The 23050-nt window shown below is 54.3% G+C and overlaps 1 protein-coding gene across 6 annotated transcripts in view; it reads left to right on the forward strand.

Moving 5' to 3' along the window:
• Positions 1-23050, forward strand: part of CTIF (cap binding complex dependent translation initiation factor) — a 280083-nt gene that overhangs the window by 252130 nt on the left and 4903 nt on the right. For all 6 annotated transcript variants that reach the window (XM_034643196.1, XM_034643197.1, XM_034643198.1 and 3 more), the window contains one exon: positions 22202-22255. In XM_034643196.1, the coding sequence (XP_034499087.1) occupies positions 22202-22255 (54 nt within the window). The remainder of the gene's footprint in view (positions 1-22201; positions 22256-23050) is intronic.

Here is a 23050-nt window from a genome sequence, read left to right on the forward strand (position 1 = left end):
TTTTTTTTTTTTAAGTACGACACCTTCCTCGCACCCTCCCCTCTCACCCCCAGTGGCGGTTTCCCAATGGGCTGATGGCAGATTCTGCTCAACTTCGGGGCTAGAGGGGAGACAGTCTGGGGTACTTACTCCGTGTGTAGGTTCCAGTGGGGAGATTGGCTGGGAGGGAGAAGGAGTGACCCACATATTTAGAAGGTAAGAAACCAGGCACTGTGAGGTTGACAGATGGCCATTGGTAACTTCAGATAAGTGGCCCCACTGAATCCTGGCCCCCAGGGTGCCCCCCCCCATTTTAGGACCTCCCCATGGTTTGCCCAGCCCTGCCCAGACTTCATGCCAGGTACTCTGTACCCAGCATGGGGCACCAAGTGCCTGGCGGCTGCTTGAGCATGACATAGTCCCTCCCCTCCCAGAGCTGCTGTCTGCTGGGGAGAACGGGAACAGCAAAGCACCCAGCACTGAGAGCTGGTGCGCAAGTCACATGCAGCTCCCCCAGGACCCACACTGATCTTCCTTAACCTGCTAGCTCTCAGACCCACCGATTAAATTTAGTCGTTGATGATACCCCACGGGCTGCCGTCCCCACCTTCAGGTGTAAATAATGTATAGGGCAGCACTTGTCCATCTGGGCCAGACACAGTTAGGAACCAGCTTTTCTCCTCTCTTCTAGACTCCAGTTCCTTATCGAGGGCTCCATTATCACTGCCACGAGCAATGATCAGTAGGTTACAGGTAGCCTGGGCCAAGCCCTAAGAGAAGAAACCTCCAGTATTGCCCCTTTCTTGTAACTGGCAAAGAAAGGTGCTGGGGAAAAGGGCCGACTTCAGAGCCAAACGAATGCAGGCATCTTACCCTCTCTGGCCCTTGGTTCCTTATTGGGATGAGGATTAAATGGTATTTAGTCTATTTAGTGCGGGAGAATGGGCTTCTTCCGGGCACCCTTCCCGATCTCAGCTGGGTGTCGGTCCTCGGTGGACCCTCGCTCACCGATCCCTCAGCCTGCTTTCTTTTCCTCCATAGCCTTTACCAGGATCTGGCTCTGCCTTAGAGCTTTCTGTGTCCATGGGTTTTCTCTCCCCAACTAGCATGGAGGTTCTCTAAAGGCAAGGAATGTGTCCGTTCTCTTCATGGCAGGGTCCCCAGTGACTAGAGCAGTGCTCGGTACAGAGTAGGTGCTCAGGAAATACTAGTTGAACAAATCAAGGAAATGGAATGTCTAGACTGAGGGAAGCAGGAGACAGTAGGTGCCCTTCTAGAGTTCATCTGGGAAGACGTCTCAGAGGAGATAAATCCAGAACCCTCGAAGAGGCGAGATAAGAAAGCTGGGTGGGGGCTGGCTGGTGGTGGTCCCTGCAGATGAGCTCAGAGTGGAGAGGAAGAGAAACGCTCCCCCCAAATCAAACTCCAAGGAAACAGTCTGGGCTCACAATGTAAGCTAAACAGGGAGAAGTACCATCAGCCAGTGAGGCTGCCTGCGTTCTGTCCCCACGCTTTGCTCTGCTCTCATTTAGCGGTCGTTTCTGGGCTTCGATCCACCAGGCCTCCTGTGAGATTGAATGAGTCTGTCCCAAGTCAGAATCCCATGAGCCACAGTCACAAGAAGTTAGGGTGGGCTTGCGGCAAGCGAGCCACGTGGCAGGGGCGCCAAGTGGGCGTCGGCTGTGTGCCATGCTGGTCTTCGGCTGGGCCTTCCTCTCCTGCCTCTCCCTTGAGCAGGGAAGGGCGGAACGAGGATGCACAGAGTGCAGGAGAGTTCTGTGAGGGTCGGGAAGAAGGTGAGAACATGGCACAGGAGCTGGGACAGGACACCCCAAGTCACAGAGGTTGAGGACAATGGCAGCCTCAGCCCTTAACGATCTGACCAGTGCAATATAACGTGAGCCCCTGTGTCACCATACACTTGCTAGTAGCTGCATTTAAAAAAAAAAAAAAAGAACTGGTGAAATTAATACCTTTTATATTATCCAGTATAGCCATGACCATTTCAACATGTAATCAACATTTAAAAGTATCAGTGAGAAGGGTTTTTTTTTAATACTCTTTTTTTGTACTCCGTCTTTAAAATCCACTGTGTATTTGACGCTCAGAGCGCCTCTCAATTCGGAGTAGGCACATTTCAAGGCCGCGTGTGGCTGGTGGCTACTGTACTGGACAGCCTAGGTCTGGAGGCTAGCTTCTAGAATCCTCAGGTTTTGGGGAAAACGTTCTGGATTCCTAAAGTATCTGGATCCCCAAAGTCTCAAAAGTATTTTTCCTAGCTTCTCTCGCTCAGCACCCAGAAGGAAAAGAAAACGTTGTGAGCTAAAATCTAAATCACTCAGCCAGCTTGCTAGCGTTGGGTGGTTGGCTGGGGCTCCCTGCTGGGGTCTGCAAAGGCAATCCTTTGAACCCCCAAATGAAGAAAGGTGAGGAGAGCAGAAGGCACCTAAAGGGCAAGTGAGAAAAACAGCACAGACCAGGGGAATCAAGGGCAGGGGGTGGCAGACTGGGCCACAAAGCTCCCAGCAGAGTCCACAGAGCTGGGAGGGGGTGCAGGCAGCAGCCAGCTCCTCCACACAATGGCCCAGTCCGCGGAAGGCACAATTAGCTCATTCTTGCTTTGCCCTTTTGATTACACTGTTGTTCTCAAGACTTCTATTTCTGTAATTAAGACCTTGTCCCTTACTCAGAGGTATTGAAACATAAAAGTATTTGCTGAATCTGGCTTCCCAGGGTTAAAAGCCAGACTTAGGAAATGCAAACACACTTGTGGAAATGCAAACACACATTCACTAACTAATTATCCCGTAATTAAGGCCGAAGCCCTGCTTAAAACAATTAGCTCTGGGAATTGAACAGTAGGTACAACTCCACTTTTTGCTAATTGTTCTTCCCTGATAGAGTGGATATGGCCAGTCCGAGGGGGGAAGGAGGGACAGTAGGGAATGAATTAGTCTGCCGCTTTGGGTCTGGACTGGACCATGCTCTGCTTGGTTTGGAAATGTTAGTCAGAGGAGAGTTTGAGGTGTGGAGAACAGCGAGGAGGATGTGGTTTGGGCAAGGGGAGTTGAGCGGCTGCCCCAGGCTTGGACGCGGGCCATGGGAAGTCTCAGAAGCTACTGCTGGCCACACTGAGGTGACTTGCCTGGCTGGAGCTGAGGGCGTGGGCCAAGGATTAGCTGACTGGAAAGCAATTAGATGAGGTGGGGCTGGCTGGGGAAATACCTGGAATCCCTGGGCCAGAGTTGAGACTTGCTTGGGTAATGCCCCAGGCGGGAGGCCTCGTGGGCTCTGGGGGGTGGAGGTACCCACCCAGAGGGCAGCTACCCATATCCCCACCAGCCGCAAGCCTTTTTCGCCTCTTGCTGATGGCAAGGAGTGGGTTCTAGAGTGTAGGGCAATCCAGGTGAGGTGGGGGTGATTTCAGCCTTCCAGGAAAGAGGCCCTTTTCCTGATGACCAAGGTCTCCCCCACCTCAGTGTGTCTGCCCTCCCCCCCCACCCTGCCTCAGACTCCTAGGACTTTCCTGAGGCCTGCCAGGCGTCACATCAGGTAACCGCCCCCTCCTTTTCTAGGTAGGAGGGATGTGTGTGGAGGGTGTTACCCACCCAGGGACTTTCACATTTTGAAAGGAGAGCTTGGAAGAGAAGATGTGTGCCCAAAGGGGGAAAAAAAGAGGCTCAGGGCTTTGTAGAGGTCAGGGAGATTACTGACCCCCTCCCCCAAGGAACCCTCTCCCCAGAAAATACCCACATGCATGTGGTCAGAGGGGCCTTCCAGACCACCCTCAAAGCAATCGTGTGAAGGATCCCCAGGGTTGACGAGGCACAGCACAGAGGAGGACTGACAGCTCACTTTTTTTCCCCCAGGAGGGATCACAGCTCTCACAGGGTCCTCCTTCCCTCCCCTCTCCCCTCCCCCTCACCTCCCACCCCTTCTGTCCCCTTCATGCTCTCCATAGATCAGAGGTTAGCAAACTTCTATAAAAGGCCAGATAGTAAATATTTTAGCTTTGCAGGCCAAGAGGCTAAATCGAGTTTAACCACATCCCTGTGATTTGTACTGCCCTGAGCAGCCGTGCAAAGCCATGAGAGCAGTTTCTGTGGAAAGTACTCAGTTCTGCCTTCCTAATGCGAAAGCAGCCGAGGACAATATGTAAATGAATGCGCGTGGCTGCGCTCCAGCAAAACCTTATTTATGGACACTGAAATTTGAATTTTATAGCATTTTTATGTGTCAAAGAATATTATTATTCATTTGCTTTTTTCCCCCAGCTATTTAAAAATGTAAAAACTGTTCTTAGCTCACAGGCCCCATAAAAAGGAGGCTGTGGACCAGATTTGGCCGGTGGGCTGTGGTTTACAGACCCCTGACCTAGATCTGTGAGTTCTCAGTGCTCATCGAAATCACAGGATCACTGTCAGAAAAGAGAATTTGCGATTTCCTGGGCGATGCTGCTGTTGCTGCTGTCGTTGGAGGTCCATGCGCTGGGTCGCCCTGATCTAGTCTGAATGCCGCCCCCATTTTACCGACGACAAAACTGAGACCCAGCAGTGCCCTAGCTCTGTCGTATGAATCCAGAGAGAGGGTTCTCTATCCCTGGCTGCGGAGCTGGCTGGTTTTCTCTCTCTAGCCGCCTTCAGAGATCTAGCCTGCCAGCTCACACTGCCCAAGGCGCTCACCGAGCCACAGGAAATGTGTATGTATCCCCCGGTGTCCCAAAGTGGCAGGGCTCCAGTGAGTCATTTCCCATGAGTGGAGACAGCGTGCACTGAGGCAGCCCCATGCTGTCAGACAGTTCCCTCCTGACCACCTTGTCAGCTTCGGGGATCCACAGAGCAGAACAGGATGAGAGGGAAGCTAAAAGTCCCCTCCGTGAGAAGAGAAAATGAAAGAAGGTGGGCTCGGACATCAGACGAACGTGATTTCAAATCCCACACTGTCAGTACCAGCTAGGACCTGAGGCAAGTTACTTAACCTCCTTGAGCCTCAGTTTTTGCATCAGTAAAATGGGAAACAGCCCTCTCTACCTCCACAGAATTGCCATAAGGATTAGTGATCACATCTGTCAAGTGTCTGGAACATAGTACAGAACGTTTACGGTATCTTTATTGGCCTCCCTGGCATAATGCCTTAACCACAGCGCTACCCAGCCACAGCCCGACAGGCACTGAAAAAGGCTCTGTCATCCTCCTGACGACACATGAGATTGTGTGGCTGTCCTTATGGAGGGAGGCACTGTCCCATGCTCCTTGACATTTTCAGTGGTGATTTAGGTCGGACTGTGTAAGGCCATGTCAAAGGTTTGTATCTGGGACCCTTGGGTGGCCTTCAAAGTCTAGGAACTCACAGAAATTGGGTGCAGACATCTGTGAACGTGTGTAGGTGTGCATTTTTCTGGGAGAGGTGCCAAAGTTTCTATCAGATCTTCAAAGACTCCCATGTTCCAAAAAAGCAAAGGGACACATGTCTCTAAACACAGTGCATAAGAAAGCACCAAACTTTTAGGACAGATTCCTGGGTTTGAGAATCAGCTCCCTGCTCCTGATACATGGACATCACCTAATTCGGTTCCAAACTCCCATTTCCTCAGCATTAAAACCCGTGACTAGCCTACCCGTCCCCACCCATTCCAGAGTCAGATGATGTCCTATGAACGAAACCCCAGAGTAAGGCAACGAAGGACAGTAGGGGTCTCAAAGTGACCACCAGGTGAGCGAGGGGCCTCGCAGGAACTACCCTGCAGGTCAGTGTGTTTGCTTCAAATGTAAAGGCTAGGGGGGCTTCAAACGGGTCACGCTAAGCTGCACTGCTAAGCAGGATGGTGGCAACCCTAGGGGAGGGGTCATGAGAAGAAGAACAGAAGAAGTCTGTGGGGTTCTCCAAGGTTCCGGCTCGTGGTCAGGCCCCCGGTAGCACGAGTGTATCCCCTGTGTGAAAATTCATCATCAACGACATACTTAGGATGTGTGCACCTTTTGGCCCGTGTGATACTTCAAAAGCTTTCTCACAAAAATGTTCCACTGAGAAAAGTAGAAATACAATATAAAATCACCCCCTTGGGGATTTTTCCATGTCATGTTGGAGTGACATTAGCACATAGCTTGAAGAAAGAGTACTTTATATGTACACAGAAAGAGGAGAGTCAGGTGTTAAAGTAATTCGAAGGCCAGGTTTAAGGATCTTTCTTTTGGACCCAAACTGCTAATCTAAGTTGGCTCAATGTAACTTTCGCCTTCTTCAGGCTGTCCCCGGCCGCTTCACAGCCATGATGGACCTGCCGTGGTCTGGGCTGTTTGGGGTGGCCTGTCCACGAGGCCCTGGATGGCAGCGTGCTGCTGTCCCATCCCCCGTCCTCCTGCAGGCTTCCCTCTGACGGGTTCCTTCTCTCTGCCACATCCCATGCTTCCCGCTCTCCAGTAGTTTCTTCTCAACAGCCCACCAAACCCCCCTGAGGAGGGAAAAGCCTTCCCTTGACTCCACTTTGCCCTCCGGGAACCACCCGATTTCTCTCTTCTCTGTGGAGGCAGGGGTTTCAGAAGAAACGGTCCCCCCATGTGCCTTCTTTCTGGATTGTCTGCCCCCTCAGGCCAACAGCACGGTCCCTGTTGAAGTCACCTTATTGCCAAATTCAGAGTCCCACTCAGTCCTCAGCGCCCCTGTCATAGCAAGAAAGCACCTGCCGGTGACATAGAAACCAGTGAGATGACTGTGTTCTCACAAAACTTTATCGATCGACGCCGAAAGTTGAATTCCATGTAATTTTTACATGTCAGGTGTATGTTTTTCCCGAAGTTTAGTATAGCCTTTAGTTAGCCTTTGCTTTGGGACTGTGTTCACCTTTAAGGCCTTCTCCAAAACTTCATTTGGTGTCCTTTTAACCAGAGGCCTGGAGAAGTCCTTTACCAAAGGACAGGTGACCATAGCTGGCAGTAAGCCAGGAAATGGGGTCCCAGATGCGGGTCCCAAAGCCTGTGTCGGTCACAGGCAGATTCCCAGGACAGCAGCAGCCCCCAAACTTGACCTGCGCAAACTGGATCCATATCTCCAGGCCTGGGTACCTCCACACGACACCTCCCCCTGGCCCACCCCCAGACCTCCCTCAAGCTCAGAGCATCCTAGTGAAACCCATCTGCTCCCACAGAGGGTGCCACCATCCTCCAGGCTGTGACAACAAAAGGCCTGAGGCCATCCCTGACTCTCACCACCACCCTCCACCCCATGAATCCACAGGGTCTGTGGACAGTGGCTCTTCCCTGGTCCTCAGCTCTGGCCACCATGTTTCTGCCTGTCCACAGCTCATGTAGGCCAACTTCCCCTTTCACTTGAATGAGCCTGCTGGTCTTCCAGCTGGGCTCACCTCCTCTTTCCATACTCCAGGCTCACAGGATTCTCGAGGGTGACCTTTCTCATTGCCTAGAATGTTCTTTCTGCTCCTTCCCCTGGCGCCACTCTTTCCCTAACTCAACTTTAAACGGTCTTTTCAGACCTCTGAGTTCCTCTCCCCACAGGAGTGAGGACGGTCCTTCCCACCACCCAACCCCACAGCACCCTCAGTTCAGGGATCCAGGCAGCACACTTCGTAAGACCAGCCGCCAGTGATGGGAGCCGCGCTCACTGTGTGCCAGATACTATTCTAACTATGGGTCCCAGATGATCTCATTTAACCCTACCCCACTCTCCAGAGGAGGAAACAGACACAGAGAAGTCAACAGTGCAGCCTGTGGGGGAGCGGGATTAGAACGCAGGCAGCCTCGCCCTACAGCCTTGGTTCCCATCACTGATCTGCTGTTGTGATGCCTTGTCTTCTCTACTGTACCCCTAGACCCGTGAGGATAGGACTCGTGCCTCCTTGTCAAAGGAATGAGTGAATGAATGGAACGGTTGTCACTCTCCCTTCAGACTCCCTGGAGGAGGTGCTGGGAGCCGTGCTCTGGGCCCGTGTTGCTGGGTGGGCTATATGCCAGGGAACCAAGGGGCCTTCTGAGTGGCTTGGCCGCAACGAGCGCACGCTTTCCTTCGAATCCAACCTGCAGGGCAGCTGGGCACAAGGTCCTGTGTGAGGAAAAACCACTCAAGGTAGACCCCGGACTAGAGCTAGCGAGATCCAAGTCGTTGCCCCCAGGCGTGAACAGAAAAGTTTCTGGTTATGGAGGTTAGGGGAGGAGGTCAGGGAAAGCTTCTTGGAGGAGGAAGGTCTTGCGATCAGTCTCAAGGGATCCAGTAAATGGAGCCAAGGTGGGGTTTGCTCCTCATCGTCCCCACAGATAAGAACAAGACGCGTTCATAGGCCTGTGAACAGATGGCTGTGGCTGGCCTGGAGGTCTGTGAAGGGGGCAGGGGGGAGAGCTGCAGGGGTGGACGTGGCCGGGGGCAGGGAGTGTCTGAGCAACCGCTAAGCACTTGAGCCCCTCACAGCCCCCTCAGGTGGACTGGTCAGGAACGCACTCGCCTGCACAGTCCTCCAAAAGGATCATCTCAGTTTAGAAACAGAGTTGCCCCGTCATTACAGTTTATGTTCTGCTAAGGGTAAGGCTCCAAAGCCAAACAAACTTCCAGGTGCCAATTAAACACTCTTATCTCCAACCTTAGACTTGGCAGAGAGCACTTAGCGAATCCTTTCTGCCGTCCCCAGGCAGCCCCAGGCCCTTTCCTCAGCCCAGGCCTGTCTGTCCCTCTGTCGGGTGGCTGCTGGTCTGAGTACAGATGCTAATTAGGCCTTTAGCACAGCCCTGTTATTCCCTGCTTAAGCTTGTCCCAGGCCCAGCTGTCCCTGCCCACTGGGTACTTGGTCACCGCCGTGCCCCCACACCCATCGCAGAATGAGCTGAGCTTCGTCCCCCGGGGGACAGACCTCCAGCCCAGCCTCTGCGGCGTGTCTTCCCGCTCCTCCCTCCACCCCCACACCAGCAGACGGGCTCCTCTGCCTGGTAACCAGGCTACGGCGGGCCTGTCTTCTTAAATACAGCCCGCCAAGGTTATCACACTGAAGAGGACCTGTGTCCAGCAAAGGTTTCTTTAGAATTCCGTGCTTGGTAGCAGAGTAGGGGGCCGGTGTGGCCCTTCTCCATCTCCTCGAGGCCCCTGGCTGGTTACCTGTGCCCTCCCCTACTCACATACCCTGTAAAGTCTGAGATGGGTGGGAGGGATGCCTGGTTGACTTGACATACCATGAGTTTCTTCCTAGGTTCAAGAGAGGGTGGGCCCCTGGCCAGGCCCTTCAGGTAACCGTGCGAATAACAGTGCGGAGGGCAGGGGCTGGGCGGGGAGGGCTGCAGCAGCCCCCGGACTCTGCACACGGAAGCCTTTCCTCTGAAGCTGGGGGGTGGTGGGGGCGGGTAGCCCTCTGTGACAAGGCCCCCTGCTGGAGAGTCCCTCTGGGATGACAAAAGCCAGCAGAGAGTCCAGCTGCCTCCCCCACCACCCTTCTTCCTAATTACATGTCTCGATCTGGCTTCAGGAAAGGCAAGACCTTGCACCACCAGGAGGGGTCCCGTCTTCCCCCGCCTGCCCACCGGATTCTGTGCTCAGACTCGGGAGAAGGCAGGAAGGCGGCGGAGGTGAGGGGGAGGCCTCGCTCAGGGACTCGGGTGGCTGGACAGTGGCTCGGCCACCGGGAGAGCTGACCCAGAGGAGGAAGGGACGGTTTCACAAGTGAGGCCGGGCACGCGGAGCTGGCCCATCAGCCCCTGGCATGCAGCTAGGCCTGTCAGGAAATCAAGGAGGCACTCTGTCTGCTTTCCAGCAGGCGCCACTTCTCTCTTTCCACTGCTTTGCTCAGTTCACGGTGCTGGCTCCAGGGCCGGGCGGGCGGGCGGGCCAGGCACCCTCTGCGGCAGGCCTGATGCCCGGGGAGCCCCCGCGCCTGCCTCGGCTAGCCTCAGCACAAGGGTCCCCAGGCCCGGGCCGCAGAGCTGCACGGAGAAGGCCAGCCAGCCACCGGTGGCCATCTCGGGTGGGAAGGCAGGGCGACTCTCAGGGAAGGATTCCAGACTGTTTCCTTCTCGGTTGAGCTCCAACGCCCTTATCTCCTTTCCTGCCAGGCGGGGACTCCTCACGAGTCACACACAAAAGAAAACCCCACCCAAGACACACAACCCCCCACATACTTGAAGGGGGAGGACTTGCCTCGGGTTCCAATTTAAGCTACCTGGTGGTCGGTCAGGGAGGCGGTCAGTGTGCCTTGCCCTAATATAAAATAGTATAGATTTGGTACAGAAAGGGAGGGGGGCCAGTGGAGGAGAGGAGCACCCCCTAAATGGAGCCCCTTTGGTGGCTACTGAGAAAACTCTAGGAGCTGTCCGTCCATTGAGATGTTTCTTGGAGGAAAAGCAGTGAGGGGAGGGGGTGGCAAAGGGCAATGACAAGGTTCAGAGGTGGTTGGGATGGAGGTGGGGGGGCCATTACGGGACAGAAGAGAACAAGGAATGGAAGGCGTGAGTAAGCCAGCATGCATGGCACGGCCCCTCCCTTGAGTGTCTGGCAGGCCTGAGTACCAGTCGCATTTCCTAGAATACAGGAATAATGGTTGGAATATGGGAAGAGAGAAAACTGCAGCCCTGAGCCACCCACTGGATACCCAGCTTCTAAGGCTTGTTGCTGTGAGGACTGAAGTAGAGAGACCTGGCCTTGCAACTCCTAACTCCTTCCCAGGCCTATTGGTCCCCCCAGAAGAGCTGCCCACCCTGGGACTTTCAGACTGGACGTTGGGTTCTGCTTCCTACAGGCAGGCGGCTGGCCTAGTTGACCCCTGGGGTCTCATTCCAGCCCAGCGAACTGGCGGCTGATTCTCCAGGCAAGTTGCTATGGGAACTCTAACTTTGAATTTCCTGGCTCTGGGGCTGTGAAAATCACAACCTGAACCTTCCGTTGATGTGGGTTTCTCGATTAATTTCCTGTTTGATTGTTTACTTTAGAGAACGGAAAATGCCTTTGCAGGCACCTAGTTCCCTCCACCAAGACGCTTATCACACCCTCCCCCCCACAAGCCAGCAAGGTCAAGTCCAGGCCTCAGGTGGGGGGGCAGGGGACGGGGCCAGTGGCAGGGGGAGGTGCAGTGAAGAGTAAATGGCATCCTGCCCTGCCCTCTCCTTGTGCCTGCTGGGGGTCCCAGGCTGGTGGGCACCAGGAGAGATCTGTGAGTTCAAAGACGGGCCGCAAGAGAGACATTTTCCCACCGCCCAGAGCCCCAGGCCTGGCCCCCAGCCCGCCCAAACCCCTCCTCCTGTCTCAGGGAGCCGTTTTGTGCTGAGTCAGACACAAAATGCAGCCATTCCTTCAGAAGGGTAGGGTACCGTGGAGGGGGTGAAGGTCCCAGGTGCCACCCGACACCCGGTGCCTCCAGGCCAGACATTCTTGGCCAAGTTCCCCTGGGGAAGCTTGCAGAATAACTGCTTTTCCATCTGCCTGTCCTCCAACTGCTCTCCCCAGGGCCCCAACCCTCCAGCAGAGAGCAGTGGACAGGGCGTTCATTATCATAATTCCATCTTGTTCCCAGCTCCGTCCTTGGGGAGCAGTTAGTGCTGGCAGGCTCAGGTGAGGCCCCGCGGCAGGTGTCATGATCCCCTGCAATGGTAGCCACCTTGCTGGAAGCACGATGCTTTGTCACCTTCAGAGCCCTTCTCCCCACCCTGCCAGCGGAACCTCTCAGAGATGGGCAGGAGCGCTCCCTCAGTCACTTTATAAATAGGGGCGCTGAGCACAAGGACGGAAAGTGGAAGAGGCTAGAGGTCAGCCGGTAATCCGGGGGGGTGTCCAGCCCCTCAGCACCCCTTCCCTTGTCTAGGTGACTGTATAACGTACCATCTGAATCAGGGCCCTCTTGTGAGCAAAAGGGACACTTAGTAATTACTTGTGATGGCAAGTGAAAACCAGAACCATCTGAGACACCCCACTTTTTGCTGACCCCCCCCCACCAGACTCATTTATGTGGGACTCATTGGTGGGACAGTGGTTATGTCATTTGACTATGGAGACAGATGAGATCTGGCTTCAAATCCTGGTTTTCCATGACTTATGTGCTCTTGGGAAGTCACCCCCACTCCCCGTGCCTCTGTTTCTGCAGCTATAAGTGAAGTTAGCAAACTCAGATAAACTGGTAAAAGGATAAAGTGAGTCTGAAAGCGAACATACAGTGCTCGCCTCTAGAGCGAGCATTCAAAAAAATGTAAGCCAGGTGATGACCGAGGACCCAGAAGGTATTGGTCAGTCCTCAGGAGACCCCTTCTGGAAGGGTAGAACCTCAGAGCTGCCTCAGGCACTTCCCATTCATCCTTTAGGAGAGAGCTCCATGAATGTGCAGGAAGTGGATGCGGAACAAGCCACAGAGAGGACAGGCAAGGCTTCTAGAAGGGAAAAGAGGGGCACTAAAGAAGGAGCTAGGAGGTGTTGACAGCAGTCATAGCCAACGTCCCTGTGGTTTCGAACCCCGACCCAGGGTCCTGGGAACTTAGGGGCTGCAAGGACTCTGTGAGCAGAGCTCGCCTTCTGAGCCGGCCACTGACCAGGGCTTGGCTCCCAAGAGGAGCCACTGGAGCCGTGGCCCCATCCTCTGGCTCCAGTGTCTGCAGGATTCAGTGTCTGCTCTGAGCCCCAGATTACGTTTCCACCCCCTGGGGCCAGTTGTGGGATGAAGCATTCCCCCATGTGACATTTACTGTGGCCACTTGGTACGAGGTGGTTTGCAAGCTCTGCAGGAAGGAGGCTAATTATTCCCTCCAGGGCGCCTGGTCCGCAGTTAGGGTGCCTGCCCGCCTGCCTGCCTGCCTGCGTTAGGAGGGCTGACAGCCAGACCACAGGGCACAAGCTTGGACTGAAGTCCAGGTCAGAACCATGAATTTCCTTGACATCTGATCATAGCCGCCATACCAGGGTTCCTTAATAGGCTAGTGCAATAGTGATATTTGGGACAAATCCCCCTCTCCCGGGGATGGCTGGAACGCAGGCGGGCACAGAGCACTGATAATAAGTGAGGAACATAGGACAGCACTGATGTCGTAGCTGCCCTGACTGGCTGGGTAGCGTGAGTATCCACACATACGTGTCCCTGTGTCTACAGCCAGCCTCGCCCCTCCCGTCCATTTCAGAGGATAGGGAGCGGTATCACTTCTCTTACTTAAGGCTGAACTCTGTACCTGTGTCCTTCTCGCCTCCGATGATCCCCTTCTCTCCTGCATTCCACCCACTCATCTCTGTCTCTCCCATCGTAACAACCACTCCCCTCGGCCCCGGCCTAGGGGCCTACCCTTTTTCTCATCTGTAGGCAAGTTCAAAAAGAGAAAGAAAAGAGAGAGGGGGAGAAGGGAGGAAGGAAGGAAGGAAGGAAGGAAGGAAGGAAGGAAGGAAGGAAGGAAGGAAGGAGAGTAAAGGAGAGAGAGACAGAGAAGAAAGAACGGAAACCCACAAAGAAAAAGAAAGAAATGGTGTACTCTTGCTGTCTCTCCTTCCAGCCTCCCTCTGGCTCTCCAATCCTATGTGATTCAGACTTCCGTCTGTCCCTACCCCAGCTCTGAAGTAAACATGGCAAAGGTCACCCTAATCACCAGATCCAGGGGGCCCTGGTCATTGTCCATCTTACTTGACCTCTCTTGAGCATTCGATACTGCTGACCTTGTACTTCTTAGAACTTTCTTGGCTTCCATGGCATCACTTCCTCCCATTCCTCTTAGCTCTCTGATTGTCCTCGTTCTCCTTCGGGAGTTCCTCCTTCCCCTCCACCATTCTTTCCATGTTTGGAACCCTTACCCTCTTCTCTTCTCCTCTGGGTCTTGCCCCACTTCATCTGGGAGAGATGAACACCTATGGCCTTGACCTGGCACTGTGATCATGGACCGCCAGTCTCCCATGAGTCATCTTCCCTGATCACCCCCAGAACCATGAACTCAATATTTCTAGTGCTGAGCTCCTTCACATCCCCCCAAACCAACTCCTCATGCCTTCCTATGATCATTGATGGCACCCCCATTCATCCAGTTGGCCAAACCCCAAACCTGGGGGTTATCCATCTTCTACGTTGTCCTTCTCTCCACCCTCACTTCTGCCTCCTAAACATATGTCCTCCCATTTCTCCTGCCTCGATTGAAGGCACTGTAATTTCTCGCAGCAGCCTCGTCACTGTCCCCTAGCCTGCAGCCCCCCACCACTCTACCAGTTCTGGTCTGTCCGCCATGCTGTGCAAGAAAGGATCCTTCCAGAATGCACTCTCCAGTTAAAAATCTCTTGGGGGCTTTCCAGTCCTTTAGGATAAAATCAAAACATAGTATTATGGCAGCTAGAGCCCTTTAGGATGTGGCCCTTGCCTTCTTTGTCGTCAGATTCTCTCTCTCCTCCCCGCACTATATATGTTAGCATCTTGAAATGCTTGTTATTCACCAGTGCACAATGCTAGTTCAGATTTTTTTTTTTTTGCTTTTGTGCATATGCCATATGCTGCTTCTTACACCATATGCCTGGCATGTTCTCCATCATCGTTCCATCCCGTGCTTCAATCCCATATACCTAGCACAATCTCTTGATCTCCCCCTGCTAGACTATGAGTTCTAAGTCTTACCCTTCTTGTAGTTATACAATGTTTAGCACAAAGTAGGTGTTCCATGATTGTTGTTGAAAGGATAGCTAGGCAGATGGATGGATGGATGGATAGATGGATGGATGGATGGATGGATTGGACGGATGGGTGGATGGATGGATAAGTCAGTGAGTAGGTAGATAGATGGATGAAAGAATGGGTGGGTAGATGGAAAGTTGGATACATGTGTGGGTAGGTAGAAGAATGAATGGATGGATAAATGGATATGTTGGTGGGTGGATGATTGCAGAGCTGGGTGAATAGATGCGCTAAAGAGTTGGTGGGTGAGTAAATGGGTGTGTGAACGGGTACAGTGGATAGATGTGTGCATGGATGGCTAGATGATGGCCAATGCAAACAAACAATATGTAAAATCAGTTCAATTCTGTGAAGGCCCAGGTTAATTCTTGTCACTGGTCAACAAAATCAAGAATTATGAGCTCCAGCTTACCAAAATAAGAATTAGCAAATGTGAGAGAACTTAAAATAATTCTCTAAGAAAAAGATGCTGATCCAGGATTCTTGAACACCTTCTAGTTCTTCTCAGACTTGGTGTCTGGTTTGTGCAAGCCACTTGACGACTGCGCTTCAGTTTCTCTGTTAGTAAAGATAATAATGCCGTGGCCTTTCCCTGTCTCCACGAGAGTGTCACGAGGGTTAATGGGATGGTACATAAAAAGTGTGCCAAGATCTTCAGGGGAGATATGTGTTTATAAAGAAACAGATTTAATAACAATAATCACACTTTGCATTTGGATCAAGCCTTGCACTTCTCAAAGCTCCTTCACAGACGTGATCTCAGTTGACTCTCAAAACAATTCAAGGCAGGTATTATCCCCATTCTCAGGCGAGGAAAGTGAGGTGCGGAGTGATTAAGTGACATGCCTGGGGTTACTCTTAGTGAGTAGCAGGTCTTCTGACTCTAAGCCCGCTGCACAATTTTGATGACAGCCTTCTTGGATAGATTATCTCCTTTCCTGCCTTCCCGAAGAGACCCAGACATAATAGCCCCTCTCGGCAATGAGTCAGGGTCTCTGTCGAGAGCATCCGTTCCCCGCATCCGTTCCCAGGCCGTCCTCTGGGTCTAGCTGTAGGTGTCGGTCCAGGTCCAGCAGAGGTGCAGGATGGAGGGGCCGGGACTCAAACCCAAGGGTGCTCCTGAGGGGTAGGTGGTCACGTGCAGCTGCCCACCTCAGTCACCTGTCCTGACCCTCTGCTTGTGTTACGGCCGTCTCCTCTCTCCCATCATCAACATCTGTGCCCAGCACCGTGGCTCCCGTGGCCACTGCAGACCTCTCCCTACCCCACCCTGGCTCTTGGCTTTTCTCTTCCGCCTTCCTGTGACATCCTCCACACGTCCAGACTGTCCTGCCACGTCCCTGGCCCTTCTGTAGGCCCAGCCAGGCCATCGGGGCTCTGCAAACTTGTTCCCCAGAAAATGAGCGCGTCGCGTGCTCTCTGAAACCATCTTGCCGTGCTCTCTGGTTGCCATTCCCGCACCCCCTGCTCTTCCCCCAAAGGAGAGAGGCCCCCGCAAGCAGGGTCCGAGCTGGACTTTTGCAATGGCTGCGTAAGGCTTCGTGGGTTGTTTCTACAAGGTCGAAACCCTGTGCTGTCGGTGAGCTGAGGTGGTCGGGGTGGGCCGGCCAGCCCGCCTCAAGTTGGCGCTCCCTCTTCCAGGGAAAGGCAAGACGTGGCCATCTCTGGGGCTCGCTCCCCTCCCACGAAGGGAGGCAGTCCCACGGGTCCTTCCATCGGCACCGTCTTTCCCTTCCCACAGGGTGGCATCCCCAGCCACCAGCCAGCTCGCATCCCGGCTCGCCTTGGGTAGCATGCCCATGCCCTGGGGACCTGCCCTTGGGGACTCCAGGATCCTTCCACCAAGCAGCCTATCTCCCGCATTGCTCTCGGGCCTCCCACAGCCAGCCTGCGAGCACCTTGGCCTCTCCCCCAGGGAGGATATGATGGGTGTGCCCACAACAAGTCTCCCGCAGAGACAATAGGACAGGAATGCATTAGCTTCCGAACAAACACTGTGTGGGCTCGCACAATTGCCTTGGATTCTCATCCAAGAAACACATTTCGCTGTTCGAGGGCGCGGGTGGCTTGCCTGCCCCAGCCCGCCCACACCCCTCTCTGTGCCAGAGACTTTGATGAGAGGGCTGCTCCTCCCACCCACTCCAGGGCCCGCAGCCCCCAGGTGGGGCAACCCTGCCTCTTCTGTGGGTGTGGTGTCTCTTCCAGAGTGGCCGAGGTGGGGAGGGAGAGGCCTGCCCACCCCACGAGTCCCGCCCCTGCCACAACTTACTCTAACCAGTTGGTTATTGTGGTAGAGTATAGAGAACAGACGATTGATCGTTTGAGCCAGTTCGGTGGCATCAGGGACATTCACTTTGTGCCACTGTCACCACCCATCTCCAAGAGGTTTCATCATCCCAGACTGAAACTCTGTCCCCATCAAACCCTGTCTCCCCAGTCCCCCATCCCGGCTGCCCCTGGCAACTGCCATTCTACTTTCTGTCTCTATGAATTTGACTGTTCTGGCTATAGAAGTGGAATCTTTGAAAAAAGAAGTGGTATCTTCTTCATTTCACCCAGCAGAATGTCCTCAAGGTTTATCCTTGTGGTAGCAGGTGTCAGCCCTGCCTTCCATGTGAAGGCTGAAGAACATTCCACTGTGTGGATGGACCACAGTAGTTTATCCCTGTCCATCCCTCCACGGACACTCAGTTTGCTTCCACTTCTTGCCTGTTGCAAACATGGGTGGATGAGTACCTGTTCGAGTTGCCATTACTTTTTGAGACCCACCTTGGGGTTAAAAAAAAAAGAAAGAAAAGAAAAGAAAAGAAAAAAGAAAAGGAAAGAAGAGAAAAGAAAAGCATTGTCTCCAGAAGATTGCAAATGGAGCGTACATAAACAAGAGAGCTCGTTGGCCCCCTCCACACACCAGCAGGGGTTTGTTTATCCAAACCTGAGCTGTCCCTTGGGAAAAAGCAGAGTCCTAAAGAAACGGAACACAGAACAGGTGAGTTTGGCCAAGATGGAAAAGAGTGGAAAGATCCTGCACTTGGAACACTGCCTGCAAACAACAGGTAGGGACAGAGTCTTCGGGAGCTGCTGATGGCCTGGAGGCTGGGAGCCTCTAACAGGGGCAGCGAGAGGGGTCTCCGGAGGGAGCCCCCGCGGAGTCCGCGTCAAGAGCTCCTGGGTGAGGGGGTCAGCCTCCTGTTATGCCACAAAGAGCAGCAGGGGGTGACTTCCGGGGAGGCTGAGGGGGACACTCTCCAAAGCCCCGACAGCTCTAGGGCTCGGAGACTGCTCTACAGTGCTCCTCGCGAGAGGCCAGAACAGCATTTGCGGGGAGAACAGGAAGCGGTCTGCAGCCTCCCTGCAGATTCCCTTCACATCCCTGCACGCAGCAACTCTGAAGGAAAAGTGTAATGACCCACCCCGGTCCTCCCCACTGCCCTGAGAAAACCCAGCCGGCCATTTGCAAGAGGGCCTATCGCATGGTGTGATTGTTGGCTTAGCACAGGCTTTCCCAAGCAACCAAGTGGAAGATAAGGCTGGAGGAGAGGCCTGGGGTTGGGAGCCAGCCCACAGCTCTGCCTGAGCGCCCAGGCGAGCCACCCTGGCCCTCCAGAGCACCCCCCCCTGAGTCTGTCCTCTGCCCTGCTAGCCAGGAGCCAGGGCCTCCAGGGAGGGAGCCAGGCAGCCTGGGAGTTTGGGCACACAGAGGAGAAGGGACTGGAGGGGAAGGTCCCGTCCTAAGGATGTGGGGAAGAAAGAGCAGGAACAGAGACCTCCCACTCTGCAGTTTCCAGCCTCCATCAGGGAGCAGAGGGCAGGCCAGGCCTGGGGAGAGGGGTGAGGAAGTGGGAAGAAGGGGGCACTTGCTCACCAGGGCCAAGGGCTTGGCCAGCAACAATATGGAGGCTCAAGGAAGCTTTCCACGAAGTGCTGTCAGCAGCTCAGGGGGCCGCTTGGAGGGAGAAACAATCACCTTTCAGAACATCTAGTACTTGCCAGGCCCTGACGCCTACCGGTATTCCCATAATGTGCCTTCCCTGGTCCCTAGCGCCCCTAAGAAGCTAAGGTCAGGACAGAACATGATCCCAGGGTCACTTCAACTTACCACGACAGGCCCCCTTGAGCACCTGCCGTGTGTCAGCCAATGTGCTGGACGCACCCAGAGTGGACCGTGTTCTTCCCACGAGCCGCCGGCCGCCCTGCTGCCCCCTTCCGCACCCAGCCGCCAGTATATACTCTGTCCCTAAGAGTTCCCCCTCCTCCAGAATCCCCCCCCCTTTCTTGTGATTTCTACTAGCAATTTTTAAGGATTTTTTTCCCCCAGTAAGTGCTACAGAAAACCTCTCAGGGAACAAAGTTACGTTCAGAAAGAAATTCCAGCAAACCTTACAGATTAGTCCCTCTGTCCCCTGCAGAGTAAACAGGGCTAGGCCCACTTCCCCTTGCTGACCCCATCCTAGGTGGCCACAGGCCCCTCCCAGTCTGTGCACCAGCCCAAGCAGGCGGGGCTGGGTGCGGACCACATGCCTTAGGTAGGCCGGCTGCAAGGTGAATCACCTCCCTTAGCTTTCTCCAGAACCTGGTTCCTGGTCTTCAGTCTAGCCTCCTGGGTCCTCTAAATGAGGGACGCCCTTCCCCATGTGCCTCCCAGAGGCCCACCAGGTACCAGCTTGGTGGAAGCCTCCTCTGTTTCCCCTTGGGGTTCTGCAGCTCTGGGAGGCAAGAAAACTCCAGAAGTTGACCCTGGTGTAGCAGGGGAGGGGCAGTGGTGCGCTGCAGGTCGCTCCATTATGCCTGTGTATTGTTAATTCTTTAACCAGACCCCTCGCTGCTTTTACTGTAATGATTGTGCAGCGAGAACCTTGTATCCATGTCAGGGTGGGTGTCCGGGTCCATGTGTAGGACGCATTCCTTAAAGTGGGACAAAACAGAGGCCCTGTCCTGGTGGAGCTTGCCTTCAAGGTGTGGGGGGAAGACAGACAGCAGACAGACCAGTAGGTAATGTGTCAGTGGCCAGTTAGGCGACACCGAGACATAAGCCAGGAGGTGAGCGGGGCTGAAGGGTTTCACAGAGGCCAGTGCGGGGAGGCCTGGCTGGTGTGGTGACGTTGGGGCAGGGCCCTGACTATAAAGCGAGAGAGTGAGGTCGGCGCCTCTGGTGGCTGAGAGTGCCAGTGACAGAAGCACGAAGGCTGGGAGTCAGGACCGTGTCAGTGAGTAAAACAGGCACGCCAACGCCTGTCACTTTGTGTTGGTGACACCATTTCCTCCCCTGGATTGTCCCTTGCTCTCCGCCTGCTTGTCATTTGAGCAGGTCAAGGAAAGGATGCCTCTGTTCTTCATCCCCAAATGATTTCTGCGTGTCTGCTGCCAGCCCAGTTCTGACAGATACAGGGAGAGGGAAGGGGAGGGAAGGGAAGGGAAGGAAAGGAGGCCTGGTCCCTGAGAGTATCTCTGGCCCGGGCAGCCAACACTGACCTGTCTGGCCCCTGGCCCTTTGGGGCCTTGATGCCCTGCACGCTCAGGGGGCACATAGCAAAGCTCACCCTGAATCTTCAGCCGTCCTGAGGTGCGTGCTTCTGGCTCTTGCTGGGAGGACCCCAGGCTGTGTGGATGGATGCAACGTGACAGGAGAAGGGAAGAGAAGAGGAGGACGTGCAGAATTCGGATTTCAAGCTAGCAGCAGGAATAGTACCCCCATGATTTCACCTCTGCTTGAACACGTCACACCGGGGCCAAAAACCTTGACTCCAGTTCTCGTTCAGGGAACAAGGACACTCACCCTAGAAGTGCCTTCCTCTTGTGCTCTCCTCACCCTCCACCCTTCCTTTAAAACTAACAAAAACAAAAAACAAACCAAAAAAACAATGCATGAATCATATCGACCAACATTGGGTGAATCCCTGCTGTTGCCAGGAGCTAGGCTAGGTGTTAAAGGTGGCAAATAGGAACACAGCACTGTCCCAGCCTTCAGGAAGCCGGCGGTTCAGCCTGGAAAACGTCTTTTCATTCGTGTGGAATGCCAAGCGGGTGGGAAAGCCAGGAGTGAGAAGCGGGGCGGGGGGGGGGCGGGGTACCAGGGCCTGGGGTGACCTAGAAGTCTCCAAGGAAAACTGTGGGCCTTGAAGGGTGGGCAGTTCCAGCAGAGGGAGAAGTTGTCCGTGGCAGGTAATCTGAACGCAGGGTCGTCCTATGGATGTGACGATCCGTGTGGCGGGGGATGGCGGTGGGCGCGTACGTCGGGGATGGCGGTGGGCGCGTACGTCGGGGTTTTCAAGAGGCAGCTTCAGCCAGTCGGGGACAGAGGAAGAGGTGGTCAGAGGGGTTTGTGGAGAACACGGCTGTAGTGCTTCTCTGAAGCTGTGCCTCGGAGACATGTCTACTAGGAATGAGGAAAAAGGAATTTTGTGAAAAAGCAGAAAGTAGCGAATATTGGTGAGGATGTGGAAAAATCAGAGCCCCAGACATTGCTAGAGGGAGTTGCAAAATAGCACAGCCGCTGTAGTTCCTCAGGTCCCCAGAAAGCTCAGCGTGGCCCAGCAATTCCCCTCGGAGGGAAGGACCCCCCGAGATTGAAAACATGCACTCACACAAAAACCGGTACACGAATGATCACAGAGGCATTATTCATGACAGCCAAGAAAGGGGAAACAGCCCCCATGTCTATCAACTGATGAATGTAGAAACAGAATGTGGTCTGTCCGTACCATGGAATATTATTCAGCCATAAAAAGGAACAAAGGACTGGCACATGGTACCACACGGGTGATCTTTTAAAAAGTTCTGTTAATGGAAGAAGCCAGTCACAAAAGACCACATACTGTATGAGGCCATTTATGTGAAATCTCCAGAAAAGACAAATCCAGAGACAAAGGAGATTTGGGGGTGCCAGGGGCTGGGGGGGGATGAAAATGTTCTGGAGTTGGGTAATGCTGAGGGTTGTGGAACCTTGTGAAAATTTTGGAAGTCACTGAGTTGTATACTTAAAAATGGCGGATGTTGTGTGAATTCCACCTCAGTTGAGAGAGAGAAGGAATGAGAGGAGGCAGAGGGCAGCCTGGACGGGGGCATGGCCAGTCCCAGCACTGAGCAGCCTGGCCATGGCCTTGGTCAGGAAGCCATTCCAGCCTCTGGGTAAGTCAGCCCAGCTGTGGTTTTGCAGAAGAGCACCGTGAGATCTGGAAGTCGTCCTCTAGCCAGGGCCCAGGAGCGCCTGAGACCGTGGCCGAGCCTCCTCCACCCATCAGGAAGTCTTTGCACTAATTGCAGCTCTCTGAGGATTTTCGCTGACCAGTCGTTACGGCCGATGGTCCCAGCATATTTGCCACCGCCGTCAGACCCAACTGCAGCCTTGCTTTGCCGTGGCCTCTAATCGTAGCCTTCTGACCCAGCCCGGGCGCCCGGGCCCTATAACCACGGTGGTCCTCCAGTTGCTCAGATCCTGCGAGCGAAATCGCTGTGTTCCTGCTGCCCTCTGACCTTTGTGGGCTCTCTCCCCAGCCCTCGCCTCCGACGTGTCTGTTCCAGGCTGCATCAGGGCTGGGGCAGAGAGGGGGCCAGCTGCAGGGGCCCGGGAGCTGGCGTGCCGCCCCCCTCAGTCGTGTTCTCTGCCTCTCTCTTCTGCAGCTCTTGCAATCTCAGGATGTGAAAGAAGACGCCGTCCTGTGCTGCTCGATGGAGGTAAGTGTCTCTGACCTCAGGCCCAGTGTGCCCCCCACGCCTTCCACCTGTGGGCAGTGGCGGATCACCTTACGTACCCACAAGTCCTGGGCAAGGGTGTGTAGGCGGGGCTGGTGGGGAATGGCTTCCTGAGCCGATGTGGATCCAGAATTGTCAACCCCAAACCAGAGTAAGTGTGGATGGGTAACCAGCCCACTCCTAGCTGGAGGAAGAGATGGCTGGTTCTCTAGAGAGAAGGGCCAAGCGCTGGCATTGTGCACTGTCCTTCTGTCCCCAAGACCACCTTTTCCTTGCACCAGGCATGCCACATAAATGACTTAAGAGATTCCAGGTGACACCCGCCCCCAAATATCTCCCTTGGCTTTGGTGGTGCAGGGTTTGGGGACAATGCCCAAGGAACGACATGCAATGCCCAAGGCCTGAGGCCCCATGTTGGCACCCTCCGTTTCAAAGCACCCCCATAGGAGGCGCCACTCCTGTTCCCAAAGTGTGGCCACTACTCACTGAAACTCTCCCTCTGGGATCTTCCTCAGGGGCAAACCTTGCTCTGGGAAACCAACCCAGTCATTCAGAATAGAATGCGAGGAGGACAGGTGCTTCGAGCGTGAGCACCCAGGGCGTGTCGGGGCTGCGTGAGCACATCTCTCGGGTGGCTTCTGCCCAGCCTCCAAGGCCACTGCCTAGGCTCGGAGGCCAGAGGTGCTACGAGTCTGGACAACAGCCTCAGGTCTATGGGATGGTCACTGTTCATTTGTGGGGCTCTATCTGGGTACCTTAGATGGGTTTTGGTGACGG

The sequence above is a fragment of the Ailuropoda melanoleuca genome, chromosome 14 (assembly GCF_002007445.2).
Source record: "Ailuropoda melanoleuca isolate Jingjing chromosome 14, ASM200744v2, whole genome shotgun sequence".
Lineage (NCBI taxonomy): Eukaryota > Metazoa > Chordata > Mammalia > Carnivora > Ursidae > Ailuropoda > Ailuropoda melanoleuca.